Below are 18,461 nucleotides of genomic sequence, written 5' to 3' on the forward strand. Positions count from 1 at the left end.
TGTTTTGTAAAAACTGGTGTTTCCTTGGTACATAAGGCTAGAAGTTTCTCTTATTTTACATTTTTTGAGTGTTTTTTTCATAACCTTTAAATTTTTCTATCTACATATATATATATATATATATATATATATGCATATATGTAGCTTAAGTGTGTGGCTATTTTACTTGCATGCATGTCTGTGCACCACACTCATTTCCCTAGAAGAGGCCTTCATATTCCCTGGAAGTGCACTTACAGATGGTTGTGAGTGCCATGTGGGCTCTGGGAATTGAAACCAGATTGTCTGGAAGAACAATTAGTGCTCTAACCACTGAGCAACCTCTTCAGCTTCAGTGAGGCCTGCATTTCTTTCTCTGGTTTCTTATTCATTTAAAACAGTTGAAACTCCAGTGATCCTGCTGTTTCCTGGGCAGCCCCTTCAGCCCTGTGGGCTGGCAGTTCAGCCTTAGAGCAGAGAGACTGTAGACTCCAGCCTGGGTGATCTTTATCAACAAGAGTATGGCTTAATAAGAGGAAATAATAGTTCATCCCACACTTGCTTTTGCTTATTTGGTAGCACCGATGCCAACATGCAAACATTGTAAGATATTTGACCTGATGTATGAACAACAGACTATTGCATGTTCACTTGTGACAGTGCATTAAGATGTTGCTGGGGGCTGTTTCTCGCCAGAGCAGAGGCAACCACCATCCTGGGTTTTCCCCTCCCAATGAATCTCTTGTGTGAAGTGTGTTGTGTGGTGTGACTTTATGGTATTCCTTGGCTCCCAACTGCAGATACCTTTCTCTTTGGAGCAGGGAGAGGGTTGCTGGGAATTACAGACTCCTGAGTGGTGTGAGCAGCAAAGTATCATCCAGAGCATCAGCAACTTTAGGATGCAGACCCATTGTCTGTGTTGATGTATTAGTAACACACTATGTTGCCATGGCTCCTGGAACCCACGAGGAAGCCTGTCCTTGGAGCACTTAGTGGTGATCTAGGAACATGTAGGAAGACAGTATCAATCTTCTCTTGGTATGTACTGAGCCATACAATGAGGACTTGATCTTTGTTGAGCTATGTTGATCTTTGTTGAGCTTTGTTGAGTATAGTATGCCACACAAATTTGAGTCTGTGGGATAGATACCATGAAGTAACCTGAAGGAGATACTAGGTGATGGGTGTTAATTACAGTACTGGGCACAGCTTCTACACTTGCCATTCTTAGCATATATTGGTTAATGAGATGAACCTGACTCTTTTGCACTAAACTAATTAGAGTAGCTTCTGGGTGTACCAGGTACTGATGGGTTTTTGTTTGCTTGTTTATTTGTTTTGGTTTTTTCCTCCCTGTGGTAGCAAGGAACAAATGTGTTTAACTTTACAGGATGGAGAACTATAAGGAAGTTTGTGCATAAGACCTGTCTTTTCTCCTTGCTTCCAGGTTTTCTGTATAATAAAATTTAGCCTTGAATATAACAGTGTATTTGTGGGCACTTTGAGGAACCCCTGAGACAACTTTGTGGAGTAAGCTTCTGTAGGTAACCGATTACACATTTATTGTGAATTCCTCTAATTATCTAGGATCATTTTGCTCTTGAGTGTATATGTGCTATTTTATTTTTCTCACTATATAGTCCTGGCAGGCATGAAACTTGCTATGTGGACTAGACTGGCCTTACGTATAGTAGTTCGCTGCCATGCCTGGCGTTTCATCTGAGGTCTTAAGATTGTGTAAGGAAGGGATCCCTGTGATAGTTCAAGCATAATCACCTGCTGACTTCATTCACCTACTTTAAAACAGTTGAAAAGATGCCTTCAGCACTTGCAGGGCAAAAAAGATCCCAAGATTCTTGGAGTGCTTTCCTGGGTATCAAAAATGGAGATGTGTGTAGTTGATAGATGAACGCTGAAACCAACATATAACCCCTGTTAATGAGTAGGTTTTCCTGCCGGCCTGGTCCCAGTGCCATGCCAGCCCCAAATAACACATAGAGACACTGTATTTGATATAAAGCTACCTCTTTCTTAAATATTAACCCAGTTCTATTAATCTTAGTAGTTCCATGTGGTCTTATCTTACCAGAGAGAGGGTCTGGCGTTCTACCCTCTTTCCATCCTACATGTTGAATCTCTCCCTACTCTTCCCTAATCCTCCTTGTCTCCTAGTCCCACCTATCTTGCTTTCCTATTGGTCAACAGTGCTTTATTCATTAACTAATAAGAGAAATATATTTACAGAATGACATCTCCCATCACACTTCTCTCTTTCGTTTTTACTCTGTGTGTCTGAGTGTTTTGCCTGTGTGTGTGTGCCTGTGTACTATGTGCGAGCCTAGTGCCCTCAGAGGTCAGAAGGGAGCATCAGTTCTCCTTGGAACTGGAGTTTCAGGTGGTTGTGAGCTGCCATGTGGGTGCTGGGAATTGAGCCCAGGTTCTCTTTACTAAAGAGCTGTCTCTCCAGCCCATTTTAAAAATATTTTTCTCTTCTTTCAGAGAGGTATTAGGGGACTTAGTTCATACAGGTCATGTGCACCTGAGAAAGGAGTAGGCCTGGGAGTAGGCCTGGCATCTGAGTTTAGCTATTGGTAATGCAAGCAACTCTGACATGATTGGCACCTGAGGCAACTTAATGACATTACGTCCCCTACATTTGTCCCTTCACATACCACAGTTGTGTTTATCCTCTCCTCTTATCCCAAGCTACAAGACCAACCTATATGACTGCTCATTAGATTTTATTTTTTCTAATTACCATCTCATTCAGAAAACATTTATTGAGCTGCTACTGTTTATTGGTATTTGGGACTCCAAGAAAATAAGGAACAGTTCTAATTTGGTGATTTGTCTAACTAGCAACAAGTAAACTTACTGTTGGTCCCCAATCTACTGAGGTGTCTGAGTCTGGAACATTCGTATACTAACCATAAGAATCTTAGATGTATGTGCTAGGATATGTCCCAAGTGTAGGATAACAGACATGGACAGCCAGGCCTGGATTATGCGGTTTTAAGGATTGAACACAGAGCTTCATCCCTGCTAGGCAAGCAAGCACTGTAACAACTGAGCTACATCCTTAGTTCAGAACTCTAAAATATTTTAAGAATATATTTTGTTTGTTTGTTTTGGAGACTAGGTTTCTCTGTTGTAGCCCTGGCTGTCCTGAAACTCACTCTGTAGACAAGACTGACTTCACACTGAGATCCTCCTGCCTCTGCCTACCGAGTTCTGGGATTAAAGGTCTTCACCACTGCTGCCCAGCTAGAACATTTTGATTCCTGACTGAGCTGTCACTTTTCCTTATAAGCTGTCCCTAAGACTTGGGTCTCAAAATCTTTACTCCCTAGAACTGGAACCCGCCATCCAGAGTACTTTCTGTGAAGTCCTTTGAGACCAAGTTCTCAGTCCTCAGCCCTTGCTCTCTAGGAAAAAGATGAGAGGAGGGGAACAGATAAGAAACAGTAACAAGCTTTTCAGTGCTGGAATTGTCGTGGATGTTGGTCTCCAGGCTCCTGTTCCCTTAGTCCAGATGGCCCGGTAACCTTGCTCTAGTTTCCTGGTCTCACCCCCTCTTCTTGTCCTGGCTTTGTCTGGCGGCCATACTTCCTCTGCTTCCAGGAAATGCAGTGACCTGTCCCTGCTTCTCCTCCTCTGGTCCATGTCATACCAACGGGGACCTAATTCTGTGTTGTTGAGAGTTCTGGACAGAGCTGCAGAGTTAGCAATTCCTTGTCTTGCATTCCTTTCCCTGTCCTCAGGAGGCCTTTTCCAGAGCCCTTTCTCCAGGACAAGCATGCCTTCCTGTTTCTTCCGTTAGAAAGCCAGAGTCTCTAGGATCTTAGATATTGATCTGCTACTTGGGTGGCATTGTGGCATTAGGGACAAACTGAACGTCCCAGCTCTACAAGATGGGCTTGTTACCCCTAACCCCTAACTGGAGGGAAGTATAGCCAGGAATCTAGGGCTTCTTGGTTGGCTTGTCAACGCCACTGGTCCCCAATAAGACCACTACCACAAATTTGAGCCAAATTTGAAGCAAGCTTTAATTAAATACTGGCCAGGTACATGGATTCAGGCCAGGTCTATACCTGGGTGCCCAGGAAATGGCCTCAAGTCATTTTTTTTTTTTTTTTGTTTTAAAGGTAAAACCACTGGGGACTGGAGAGATGGCTCAGAGGTTAAGAGCACTGACTGCTCTTCCACAGGTCCTGAGTTCAATTCCCAGCAACCACATGGTGGCTCACAACCATCTGTAATGAGATCTGGTGCCCTCTTCTGGCCTACAAGGACACATGCAGGCAGAATACTGTACAAGTAATTAATAAATAAATCTTTTTTTTTAAAAAAAAAAAAAAAAGGTAAAACCACAACTCACTGCATTTTCCATCAGGTCCAATCAGGGGCAAGCATACATCCAGATGTATTTCCTGCCCATGGACCTCCCACCCATATGTGATCAAGCACATTTGGTGCACGTGTGTCAAACAAACGTAGGACAAATGGGAACTTATTCTTAACTGTCTTAACTGCAAACAGAACCTACAAGGTATGTTTTCCCTGTTTTGACCTCACATGTAGTCTATACTTAGAAAGACTTACTGTGGTATAAATATGCTATTGGCATGTTTTTAGAATCATGAAATTGATTGAGAGCCATATATAGGCAGAGAGAGGAAGAGGGACAGAGAGAAAACGGATGAATAAATGAGAATGAGATGAATAAAGATGAGGGTTATCGGATGTGAGGGCTGTCTGACTCTGAAATCTGTCACCCCATTGATTGCCAAGGGTTGATTTGGCTGATCTGGCCAGCTAGGTGGATGTCCCTTCCTCCCTCACTGTTCCATGTGCACCCCTACTGACCTCTGAATAGAGGAAGACTGGCCTTCGGTCAAATGCGCTCCCCTGCTAGAACCTTCAAACAAGCTCTCAAAAATGAGGGTTGTTAGATATTATTAGTATTGTTTGTTTTGGTGTTTTTTAAAAAAAGTTCTATCTTTAGCTACCACGCCTGGCTAGAACTATTTTTGTATTTATTTATTTTTATTTCTTGTATATGAGTGCTTCCTTGTATGTGTGGCGTGCACTTGCCTGCTGCCTGAGGCTAGAAAAGAACATCAGATTCCTTGGAACTGGAGTTACAGACATTTGTGAGGCACATTGTAGAAGCTGGGATTCAAACCCAGGTCCTTTGGAAGAGCAGCCAATGTTCTTAACTACTGAGCTGTTTTTGTTTTTTGAGACAGGGTCTCATGTAGTCTGCTGGCCTCAAATTCCCTATGTAGCTGAGGATGCCCTTGAGCTCCTGATCTGCCTGCCTCTACCCAAGTGTAGGATAACAGGTATGTGTAAGCCAGCCTGGTTTATACAGTGTAAGGGCTTCATCCATGCTAGGTAAGCATGCACTCTACCATCCTCTGCTCAGAGACTGGAAAAAGAAAAAGAAAATGTTTATTCACAATCACGCAATATTTAACTGCATTAGTTTATTAGTGATGCCATAAGAACATAATTTTTGATGTTGCATTAAGTTTTTTTCAGTAGCTGGGTAATGGTGCTGCACATGTTTAATCCCAGCACTTGGGATGCAGAGGCAGGTGTATCTCTTTGAGTTCTAGGACTGCTAGGACTGTTAGTTACACAGAGATACTTTGTCTCGAAAAATCATAACAAAACAAAACAAAAATCAGCAATTGTGTGTGTGTGTGTGTGTGAAAGAGAGAGAGACAGAGAGAGGGAGAGAAAAGAGAATCTTTTGATTGTGGAGTAATCCTGTACACTGTAAGTATGTATTACTTTCATTGGTTGATAATAAAGCTGAGTTGGTCACAGCAAGGTATTCTGTATTTGATATAACCTGTTTATTTTGGAGTGGGTAGTCAGAACAAAAGAAAAGAGAAAAGCTCTGCCTCCACTTACATCTTTTTTTTTTTTTTTTTTTTTTTTATGTGCACTGGTGTTTTGCCTGCATGTATGTCTGTGTGACGGAGTCAGGTCTCTTATAACTGTAGATAAAGACAGTTGTGGGCTGCCATGTCATGTGGGTGCTGGGAGCTGGGACTGAACTGCTCTTAACTGCTGAGCCAGCTCCCCAACCCCGCTACATCTTTATAAATTTTTTTTTTTTTTTTGCTATTTGTATTGTGAAACATGTTTGTTTGTTTGTTTATATCTTTATTTTTGGGTGCTGAATATCAAACTCAGGGCTGCACACATGCTAGGCCAGTGCCTCCCAAGTGCTTATTACAGTCCTGTGCTACCACACCAAGCTTGAAGTTGATTTTCAACCTTTGTTAGAGAAGGTCTAAAATTGCTTTTACTCCACTACTATAGTCTCTACCTAAGTTCCATGAACTTTCTTCTCTAAGTGTAACACAGATTCAGTTCTTGTGAACTCTGCCGAGGCCCATTCTGCTCACAGCTCCTTGTTTTTGCCTAACTTCATGTATTTTGCACTCATCAAAGACTGAAGGAAACCATCCTGCAGATTTGCTCTCTCTTCAGGACTTCTAGCTGAGGTAGCCTTCCTGTCTGTCTGCTTCTGCTTTTGTATTCAGCAAGGCGGTATCTGCTTGAGATGTACTTCCCAGTACTGTAGTCAAGGGTGTTACTGGAATAAAATCTATGGCAGTGATAGGGTTCATGTTGTTTCCTTCTATCAGATACTGCAATCCTGTTGTACTAGCCCAATGTATGAAATGTTGGTTTCCTGTATTTGTCTCTTTTCCTAGGATGAGAAATCCAGAGCTGGTTATCTCTTCATAGCTACAGGTAAAAGCTCAAGGCTCAGAAAAGATTTGCTAATTTTATATAGTTTTAAGGTATGAGTAAACTTTCAGATGTATCTGTCTATAGGCATCATGGTTGATTTGTCTACCTTCTACAGAAGAAAGCAAATGCAGAAATGTTCAGGTAGGTTTTAATGTTTTTCTGGGTTATTACATTTATTTAGTGAGGATGTGGGAGACACATGACATGGCACAGATGTGCAGTCAGGTTATGACTTGCCTGGACTTGATTCTCTCTCTGTGGGTCCCAGGGATTGAACTCAGGTCGTCAGGCTTGGCTGCAAGTGTTCTTCACACAGTGAACAATCTTACTTGCCCGTCAGGTCACTTAGGTAAGAGGGAGATCTGAAGTAAAATTGATCACTTCCTGTTGTGCCACTCCCTGACTAACGGGGTATTGTCCATGGGAATGGGTTTGCCGGAAATCAGATATATATGTCTGTGCTGACCCTCTCTGCCAGACACTTGAACAGGACCAAGAAATTGAGGATGTCGTAGTTAGGGTTTCTATTACTGAAATGAAATACCATGACCAAAAAAGCAAGATGGGGAGGAAAGGGCTTATTTTATCTGGTTCACACTTCCACATTGCTGTCCATCATTGAAGGAATTCAAGACAGGAACTCAAGCAGGGCCAGAATCTGGAGGCAGGAGCTGATGCAGAGACCATGGAGGAGTGCTGCTTACCGGCTTTTTATCCCTGGCTTGCTCAGCCTGCTTTCTTATAGAACCCAGGACCACGAGCCTACAATCTCTAGCTTTTGATGAATTAATTATGTTAAAGCACATGTAATGCTACCTGTGTGAAATATAGAAAAGGCATGTTAACTATTCAGGAAAAACAAACACCTACCTATAGATAACCATAAGAATATTATAATTTTTATTTTATTTATATAGCATGTGTATATTTGTGCATGTATGTATGTGTTTTCATTGCATATATGTAGAGGCCAAAGGACAACTTTGTAGAGGCAGTTCTGTCTTCTGCCATGTGAATCCTGAGCAATGGGATGCAGACCACCAGCCCTTTAATACAGTTCCTCATGTTGTGGTGACCCCCCAACCATGAAATTATTTTCATTGCTACTTCATAACTATAACTTTGCTACTATTATGAATTGTAATGTAAATATCCATGTTTTCTAATAATTGTAAGTGACCCCTGTGAAAGGGTGTTCTAGATCCTTCCCCAAAGGGGTTGTGACCCACAGGTTGAGAACCATTGGCATAGAGCAACCCTGTCTTTAAAAAAAATGTTTAACAATGAAACTTTAAGATTAGTTTTTAGTTCCCAGAGAATTTGTATCTCTGGAAGGTCTCAGAGGTTTCAAGTTGCAAAAGCTGCACTCTGTAAGAGTGCAGTAGTTTGTGGGCTTTCTTTTGACCTACATAACTTCCCACAGCTTGTTAGTGTTGGTTCTCATCTGCTGTTTCCCCTCTGTCCTGCTTGGGAAAGAGGGCTGCTTATTATCTCCTTGCTTTGGTGTTTCTGTAAATGATCAGGTCAAAGCATTGCCATAGTGCTTATTTACTTTTGATTATGTGTATGGGGGTGGAGTGGGGAGGTGGGGGGTCTAGACTGCAGGTGAATGCAGTCTAAAGATGCCTAAGGGTGTGGGATACTCTGGAACTGCAGTTACAAGCTGTTGTGAACCCCCAAATGTCTGCTAGGAATTAAAAGTGTGTTTTCTGGAAGTATGTGTCCTTAACTACTAAACTATGTCTCTAGTTTTAAGACAGGGTCTCACTTTGTAGACCAGGCTGGCCTCAAACTCACAGAGAAGCACCTGTTTCTGCCTCTTAGAATACAGGGATTGGGATACAAACATTTTTGGGAGGGTCGTTATTCTTCCTTCTTTACCAATGTAGAATCACTGAGTCATTTTTACAGATTTCTGAGTTATTTATTCTTTTTTATGTCTTCCCTTTATATTCTAAAATTGTAGGCCCAATACATTTCTGAATGGTTATAAATTATTGTTGTGGGATATTTGTACACTGTGTGAAGATGAATTGCAGTGATTGGTTTAATAAAGAGCTAAATGGCCAATAGCTAGGCAGGAGGTATAGGTGGGATTTCCAGGCAGAGAGAGAAAGTAGGAGATGAATCTAGGCACTCAAAAGATGTTGGAGACTGGGAATGAGTCGGACACACAAATGGGAGAGAGGTAAAAGCCACATGGTAGAATGTAGGTTAATAAAAATATGGGTTAATTTAAATTATAACAACTACTTAGGTACAAGCCTAAGCTATAGGCTGAGCTTTCATAATAAATAAGTCTCCTTGTCATTATTTGGGAGCTGGCTTATGGGACTGAAAAAGACTCGTTACAAATTATCTTTTTAAATGTTTTTAATTGACTTAGCATGGTAGTTTGAAGTCAAAATAGGCTGTGGCAGCCCTGGGGCACAAGGTTGTGAAGACCACTGCCTTTAGGACTCTCCCAGTGAAGTGACAACTGCACAGGCTGTCAGGTCTGGACATGTTGATACTGCTGAATTTTTAGATACTGCTGCAATATTTTAGAGCTCAGGTTCCCATTCTGAGTATTAGTTTCCAGATGAAGAATAACACCTAGGTAACAAAGGAGTAAACAAGCAAAACATAACCTAACCCAATCCAAAGCACCTGTCCCATGGTTACAAGGAGGAGAACTTCAATTTAGCAGAAAATATTGAAAGACAAAAAAGTAAAGTTAAAGAAACCCCTCACTTGAAAGGAAGGACTTAACCTGGAAGCCTGTTTCTTCAGGTAGGCATAGGCAGCGTGCTGAGGGCACCATCGTACTGGGGATTGCAGCCTGCCCTGACTTGAGAGCATAGGCTTTAATACTGAACCATACCTGCTTTCTTGAGCATTTGTTTCCTTTTTCCTTTTTGTTTTTGAGACAGGTGTAATCCTGGCTGTCCTGGAATTTGCTCTGTAGACCAGCCTGTCTTTGAACTCCAGAGATCTACTGTCTCTAGGATTAAAGGCGTGCTCTAACACTGCCTGGTTTTCTTGAGCATTTTAATCCTCAGCCCATGTTCCTCAGATTTTATGTACTATAGGGGCATATGATAATTATTTCAGCAGGTGGAAATGTTCTATGTATGCCATTTTTTTTTTTTGAGACAATGCTACTATGTAGCCCAGGTTACCTACCCTGGAACATGCTGTCTTTATGCTTCTGCCTCATGAGTGCTGGAATTATAGGTATGCACCTTCCCTTTATGATTTATTTTGGTTTGTTTGAGACAGTCTCAACCTGACTATGTACCTGAGGATTTCATCATCCTTGCACATCTTGGCACCCTGCTAGGGATGACCAGGGAATGAAGAGAGGATAGACAAAGATGACACATACTGAAGAGTGGAATCTGGTGGGCTATGCTCACTCTCATGAATGGACACAGCACCCTGACAGCTCACAGTGTTTCTTATATATAGTTGAACATGGAGGTGAGGTTATTGTATACAGATGAACAATAAGGCAAGGGTTATTACATACAGCTAAAGAGATAAATTATTATTATACATAGCTGAACAGAGCGAAGTTTATCTAATCAAGGCTGGAGCTGTCTTCAGGTCATGAACATTGGTTCTCAACTTGCAGGTCACAACCCCTGTGGAGGTTGCAGATCACAGATTCTGCATATCAGATGTTTACATTATGATTCATAACAGTAGCAAGATTACAGTTATGAAGGAACAATAAAATAATTTCATGGTTAGGGGTCACCACAACATGAGGAACTGTATGAAAGGGTTAGTGTTAGGAAGGTTGAGAACCACTGCTCTAGGAGGAGAAAACTATGGTAATATTGTAAGACCCTCAGAATGAGGAGTCTCCCAGTTTTGGTTGGTATCCCCAAGAACTCAGTGTCCAGTCCAGTTGCTGCAACACGCAAGAGGCTTTAATGAACAGGAAACGTTTGCGCAAATGGGCTCCTCCAGCACGAAGGCTAAAGAGAAGCCGCCTCCCCCCCCCCCCCAGGCACAGGTGTTTTTAAAGGCAAAACCCACAAGCTTAGGGATATTGGTTTCCAGGTTAAGTCCTTCCTTTCAAGTGAGGGGTTTCTTTAACTTTACTTTTTTGTCTTTCAATATTTTCTGCACGCAGACTAGGGAAAGGCCTTGCCAATTCCTTGAGTCTGCCTGGGGAACTCCTTGCTCTTTCCCATGGGTCTAAGGCATTGGCATCCTTAACATGGCCATGCTCATTCCCTGCAGAAGATGTCCTTGAACTTTTGATTTTCTAACCATCTCCCAGCACTAGGATTATACGCATAAACACCATGCCTGGTTTTTATAGTGCTGGGGCTTGAACCCACAGCCTTGTACATGCTAGACAAGCACTGTACCAATGAATCTACATTTCCAGCCCATGGTCTTATTATTCATTCATGCTTGTATTTTGGTTAAGTCTACCCCAGTTTCCTACCTCCTGATTTCTTTCCTACTCCCCCACTACTGTTTCCTCCCACATTCACATGGGATTTAGTTTGTTTGCTTAAATCTACTGAGCTCATTTAGTGCTGCCTCTGTGTGCTTAGGTGTGGTCATCCATAAGAGCATGGGTAGCTTCTTCGGGACTGCATCCTGAAAGAACATGACCCCTTCCCAAGTTACAGGGATGGGACTTTGTGACTACGTCCCCCACCCATCCACCTATGTGGAAAATTTCATCTGGCTTGATCTCCATGGGTCTTAAGCATCCCACTCAACTGCTGTGAATTTGTGTCTTACTGTAGTCATCCACTGCCTCTGGCTCTTACCAGCTCTCTCTCCTTTTCTGTGATGTTCTCTGAACCTTCTAAGGAGGCATGTGATATAGACATCTCATTTAGGCCAATCACTCTGCTGTCTGTTAGTCTATTCCTTGACCAGTTGTGGGGCTCTCTGTTTATCACTATTGCAAAAACAAGCTTCTATGGTTTTGGTTGGAAAATGTACTTATCTTGTGTACAATGAAAAGTCATTAGAGTCATTTTTTAACACTATGTGCATTTACAGAATGATAGTAGGAGGTTTTCCACTAGAGCATATAGCTTCTCCAGCCACAGGTTCTTGCCCTTGTAACAGTGTGAGCATAGGTTCTGTCTTGTGGGATGTGGGCCTTAAATCTAATAAGAAAATAGTTGGTTATTTCCCTAATATCTGTGCTACTATTGCTCCAGTGGGCAGTTTGCCAGGCTATCTGTTGGAGCTCAAAGGGCTGATGGCTGGATAAATGTAATGATTACTTTTCTCTTCCAGTAGTATACATCACCTTCCAGCACCATGAAAGCTAGCCAGTTGGAGTTTTCCATGTTCTGTGACTCATGTATGTGTGTTTTCAGCAGTAGAGTCTTAACATCAATCTCTGGAGGTATATGAAACCCCGAAGACCAACAACTCCAAAGAAAGGAGCTCATTCCTGGCACTGAGCCTTTTATTTGATAGTTTTTGGTGTCTGGGAGAGGCACTGTCCTCCTGTTATGAGGTAGCTCCATTTAAATTCTTTTAGTGTGTACACATTTGTGTGTGTCTATGTGTATTTTGGGAAGCTTCTATAGTAGTGGTCTCATATGACTTTCCTTTCTTCCTTTTTTTTTTTTTTTTTTTTTTTTTTTACCTGAGACACAGTTTCTCTGTGTAGTCCTGGCTGTCCTTGGACTGACTCTGTAGATCAGGCTGGTCTCAAACTGCCTCTGCTTCCCAAGTGCTGTGATCAGTAGTGTACATCATCACCAGCTTCTATATGACTTTTTCAAACCTTTTTAGTGTTATTATCCCTCCTCATCCTCTTTCCACTACTTCCCATCCCTATCCTCCTCAATCCTTATTGTTCCATTATTCCCCATTCACTCCTTATGCCACACCTGTGTTCCATCCACATGACCATTACTAGTTTACTGGTTTAGTGTGGGTTCTCCAATTTTAACACATGTGTAAAGATTCAAAGGATAGGTAGCATCTACATATGAAGGAGAACAGGACAGCATTTGTCCTTCTCAGTCTGAGTTATCACAGAATGTAATTATTTCCAACTCCATCCATTTACCTGCAGATTTCATAATTTCCTTTTTCTTAGCAGATTGTTTTAATTTCCTGGCCATTATGAATACATTGTATGAACAAGCACCTCTTTAGTAGGATATAATAGTCTAGATCTTGTGATACACCTTTTTCTGGCCACAGTGGCTGTATTATTTTGCTTTCCATTTTTAAAAAACAGACCAAAAGCAACTTATGGAGGAAAGGCTGACATGTCTATGTTTCAGTCCAACAGTGAGGGAAGTCAGAGCAAACGCAGGAACCATAGAAGGATGCTGCTTGCTGGCTGGTTCTCAGGCTCACATTCAGCTACCATTCTTTTTTTGAGGTGTTTGTTTTGTTTTGATTTTTGTTTTTTGAGACAAGTTTTCTCTGTATAACAGTCCTGGCTGTCCTGGAAACTCTCTTTGTAGACTAGGCTGGCCTCAACTCCAAGAGATCTGCCTGCCTCTGCCTCTGCAGTACTGGGAATACAGGCATGTGCCACCACTCCCCTGCTCCATTACCATTCTTGTACCTCCCAGGAACTGCCTGGAGTGCCATGGCTTACAGTGGGCTGCACCCTCCCACATCAATCGACAAACAAGGAATGCCCCTCAGACTGCTTACAGAGAATGAAGTTTTTTCCTTTCAGATGATTCTGGGTTTTGTCAACCCAGAACACTAAGCAGCTTAAGTCTACACCAGTAGTAAGGAATGGTCTCCTTTCCCACACCCATGACAGTGTTTATTGTTATTTGGGTTTTTTTTGTTTGTTTGTTTTTAATATTTGCTGTTCTGACTAGGGTAAGACAAAATATAAAAGTAGTTTTAATTTGCATTATCTTGATAGGTAAAGATGTTGAACATTAAGCTGAGCAGTGGTGGTGCACGCCTTTGATCCTGGCACAGGAGGCAGAGGCAGGTGGATCTCTGAGTTGAGGCCAGCCGGGTCTACAGTGTGATTTCCAGGACAGCCAGGTCTACACTGTAAAACCCTGTCTCGAAAAACAAAAAAACAAAAAAACAACAAAAAAAAAAAAAAAGGGGGGGGGGAAGATGTTGAACATTTAAAACATATTTATCAGACATTTGTGTTTTTTCTTTTGAGAACTCTTTAATTCTGTGCCCCAGTTTTTAATTGGGTAATTTGTTTTCTTGATGCTTAACGTTTTTTAGTTCTTTGTGTGTTTTAAATAGGAACCCTCTATCAGATGCATACCAGTATGGTCTTTTAAGTGAGGTAAAGCAGTGACTTACTGGTTATCTGGACCTCCCCCCCCGCCCCCCCTGCCGCCCCCCCAATCTGAGTGAGTGAGTGAGCGTGTATGTGTGTGCACCTGAATGTATGTATGCACACCATGTGCATACAGAACCCAAGGAGATTAGAAGAGGCATCAGATCACTGGAATTGGAGCTAAAGACAATTCTGAGCCACTATGTGGATGTTGGGAAACCTAGCCCAGGTCCTCTGCAAGAGCAATAAGTGCTCTTTACCATTGAGCTATTTCTCCAGCCCTGTGTTTTGTTTTTTGTTTTCTGACAAGACTTATTTTTAAGTTTATGTACATATGTGTACAGTTATGTGCAGGTGTCTGCAAAAGCCAGAGGAGCTGGATTCCCCTGAAGCCAGAGTTATAGGCAAACCCAGGTCCTCTAAAAGAGCAATAACTTAACTACTCTTAACTACTGAGCCATCCCTTCAGCCTCCTGTGTTTTGTTTTAAAATCTTATTTTCTAGGTTCAAAAGCTGCTTTGCATGTGCCCAGTAGATTTCCATGGAATCTTCCAACTCGATGAAAGACGGAGAGATGCAGTGATTGCATTGGGCATTTTTCTCATTGAATCTGATCTTCAGGTGAGTCTTTACTAAGTTTATGTTTTTTTAGTGTGAAGGGCATTAATGAGCATCTGCACTGTATTGTGTTGTTTACCTTGTCCTACAGTACCTGGAATATGCTTTGATTAAAGCTATGAGGGGAGGAGTGAGACAAGGTAAATAGGACAGTGGCATGGAGCACCTAGGAACCTTACCAAATTGTTTATTTATTTTTTTTTTTTTTTTAGCTTGAGATCTCTTTATGTAGCCTGTGTAGCCCAGGCTGCCTCAAACTTGCAGAGATCCACCTGTCTCTGCCTCTCAAGTACTGAGATTAAAGGCCACCATTGTCCAGCCAACTTACTGATTCTTTAAAAATATGTTGTAAAATAAATAATAAAGGTTTTAAACTTTTTTTTTGGGGGGGGGTTCAAGACAGGGTTTCTCTGTGTAGCTTTGTAGACCAGACTTGGCTCTGCCTCCCTAGTGCTGGGATTGAAAGGCATGTGTCACCACAGCCCAGCTTTGGTTTTAAACTTTTTGAAAATTGGGAGTATAACTAAGATAAAATTATTTTGAGATATAAATTGCATATTTTGTCAAATAGGCTTGCTTTTAAGTAGCAGGTGAATTAGTCATCGGTAATAGTTCATCGGTCATATAAGATCATCCTTATCAAAACTGAATAGAAATAAAATTTGAATACATACTAATAGTATTTTGGTAGGGAATAAACCCCAGCCTTCTTGCTACAATGGAAAATTATGTACTGTTGCTTCACTTTTTTTTTTTTTTTATATAATTACCAATGCTAGCTGAAGTAAATTGTTGGTCATTGGATACCAATTCATTTATATGTTTATCATCTCTAGATACTATTTTTGAATTCTAAGTGTAATTGTTCTGTTGGGAAAATAATGTTATGTAATGGATATTCATCTAAAACATTAGTATATACTTCCTAGAAATTGTACTCCAATAAGCATTATTTATTATTTATTTTGTTTTATGAAACAGAGTCTTGTTGTCTATCCCTGGCTTAGTTTGTTAGTGAAGACTTGTCTAGCTATGTAGATCAGGCTGGCCTTGAACATGGTAAAGTCTGTTTCTCCACTACTGGGATTTCAGGTGTGCTCATGAACCTGTTTGTATTTTTCTGTTGGAAGATCTTGCTGGCTGGTTGAGGTTGCAGTCTGTCATGGCCTGACAGCTTTTCCCAGAAGCTTGGCAACATGGAAACTCCCTCCTTCCCCAGCAAACTTCCTGCCTCTACCTGCCCTTATCTGGAAAATGCCCTTGGGTCTGGAAGACTGACTTTATCTGAAAGCTGTCTCTAAGCCAGATGCCTGATTTATCGTTAGCTTGACCCTTGGCACAGACTCCTGTTAGAAGGCTTGTGCTAGGAGTTCTGCTAAGGACCCTACTGCCACCATGTGATAGGAGCACGGCCCTTAATGCAAACGAGGGTTTGTCACTAGGCTCCCCAGTCCTATATATTCCTTATACTCTGGAATACAGCTGAGCTGATTCACTGAAGTCTGACTCCCAGAGGGCTGTCTCCATTGTACCTACAGCTGTCCTAACCCTGTTTCCTACTTCTGCTCCCTTCCACCCTCATGGACCAATGCAGTCAACAATCCCAAAGAGGAAGCAGAGCCACATTTTTCACTGAGTATTTGGCTTTTTTTCAGAGTATTTTTTTCCTGAACTCTGAGCCTTGCACATGCTAGGCAAATGTTGTACCATTCAACTGCACCCTCAGCCATTCTAGTTTTCTATTTGTCAACTTGCATTAAGTATAAAGTGAGTTATAGAGGCCAGAAAAGAATTTCTACATTACTGATATTCAAATATGTATTACTTTAAAATATTTATGACATATGCATTGCTTGATAGAACAATGCATTACTTGTAAATCCCAAACATATACCTGACTTTCCTTAAGATGGAATGGAAGAGGTTAAGTACAAATTCCCTTTCATGCAATTTGGGTTGTACATAAGGACTGAGCAAGTGTCAGATGGTGTTGTTCTTTTGCTATAATTACAGTTGGCGCCTATGAAACACAAACACAAGACTCAGCGCCCACGTGAAGTTTATTGGTAGAGGGGAGAGAAAGAGAGTACAAACAAGAGTGAGACATTTGAACAGAAGTATAAGATGCTTAGCAGAACAGGACACCTTTAGGTGGAGGGAGGTTCCCGCCCTGAGATGGGTTGCAGCTGTGGCAGACAGGAAAGTTTTAGCATGGCTGGAAGAGAATGGAAACAAGTTTAGGGAAAGAGATTGTTTAGCTGAGAGGTAGAAAAAGCTCCTTCCGTCTACCTGTTTGCTGGCAGTAATTGTGGCCAACTTGACTTATTTTCTAGGGGATATCTAGGCTGGCTTATTTCCCATGGGTGAAGTAAAAATTGGCCATTCATTCTTGGAACTCATCAGCCCAAGAATGTGGCCAAGGGCCAGGTAGGTGCCTGATAAGGACTCAGCAGTCCGAAGGCAAGAAGGCTTGAAGCCAGAATCGAATGTACCAAGGAACAAGAGTGAAACCAGCAGTCTGCTGACCCCACCTCCTGACGATGGGCGGGATGCTCGTGGCCATGTCATCGATAAGTCATACATCACCTGGCTGCTCACACCTTACCTGGTTGTGCAGGTGACTCAGTTACACATGCGCAAAATGTACCCCTCTCTCTTCTCTTACTCTCTTGCTCCCCCCCTTACTATTATTATTAAAAGGAGGGGGGTTGGGCTTGGCAGGTTAGGGAATAGGGATGTTGAGTTCTCAAGACTGCTTCCTGCTGACTTGGGGCGGTTCTGAGAAAGCTGGGGTGCTGCCACATCCTGGTAGCTGGTTGTTTCATCACAGTTCTGACAGTATGGGGCTCTAGTGTCTTTTTGAGACCTGGCAAGATGTTAGCAGAGCAGAAGACAAGGCTAAGTTTAGGAAAAAAGTTTTTTCTTAGGTCCTGGTACTTAAAGGGAGAATTGTAAGATGAGGGAGTGGCTCCCAAGAGGGTCCCAAGACAAGGGAAGGAAGTCCCAAAGCCAGGAAGAAGTTGAGTAATGTTTATTTGGAGTGAATCTGACCTGTTTAAGTGGGTCCATTTTGGCTCCCTGGAACTTGTAAGAATCCTTAGAGTTTGTGAGAACATAAATATTAAGCACATTAGCAGCATACTCATGTTAGAAACAATTTGGCTGAAAGAATTAACATTTATACAACTGACAGATTAGCACAATGAAAAGTACCTTAATTTTGAACTTATAGTTACAGTTATGATTGTATGGTGGCATAGTATGGTGTTTAGTACTCTGTCAGAGTTGGATTAGTAGCTCATTAAAACATTATTGATTAATGTTAAGGGTATAAACAGTAGCAACCTTAAAATGTGCATTTCTGAAATTGTTTTGTAACAGTTGGAACCTTGGCTGCTGCTTTAAGCTAACAAAGCTACCAGTCGTCAAAAGCATCAGAGTTCTTGAGAAGGATAAAATTTTACCTGGATGATTAGAGAGTAACAGGGACTTACTAGCTGGCAGCATGGACATTTCCCACTGGTGTGGGATGGTATTTCCAATGAACGGGTAGGTGGAACTGGAGTGCTGATTCATAATCAGGGTCCCCAAGTGTCTCTGGCTGGCCATCGGCTAGCAGGCAACCGCGAGTACTCAAGGAGAGCCTGACCGAGTTGTTCTTTTGTTTTAGTTGGCACCTAAGAAACACAGTGCCCACGTGGAGTTTATTGGTAGAGGGAAGAGAGAGGGGGGAGCAGCCAGCTAATACATGACATAGTGATGACATGGCCATGAGCATCCCGCCCATTGTCAGGGGGCAGGGTCAGCAGACTGCTGGTTTCCAACAAATGACACA

At 41.9% G+C, this 18,461-nt stretch overlaps 1 protein-coding gene across 2 annotated transcripts in view; it reads left to right on the forward strand.

Moving 5' to 3' along the window:
• Nucleotides 1-18,461, forward strand: part of Pi4ka (phosphatidylinositol 4-kinase alpha) — a 129,270-nt gene that overhangs the window by 2,996 nt on the left and 107,813 nt on the right. For both annotated transcript variants that reach the window (XR_007834945.1, XM_051191067.1), the window contains exon 2: nucleotides 14,513-14,629. Coding sequence is in view for 1 of the 2 variants with exons in the window: in XM_051191067.1 (XP_051047024.1) it covers nucleotides 14,513-14,629 (117 nt within the window). In the remaining variant the exon portion in view is untranslated. The remainder of the gene's footprint in view (nucleotides 1-14,512; nucleotides 14,630-18,461) is intronic.

Source organism: Phodopus roborovskii, unplaced genomic scaffold, assembly GCF_943737965.1.
Source record: "Phodopus roborovskii unplaced genomic scaffold, PHOROB, whole genome shotgun sequence".
NCBI classification, from domain to species: domain Eukaryota; kingdom Metazoa; phylum Chordata; class Mammalia; order Rodentia; family Cricetidae; genus Phodopus; species Phodopus roborovskii.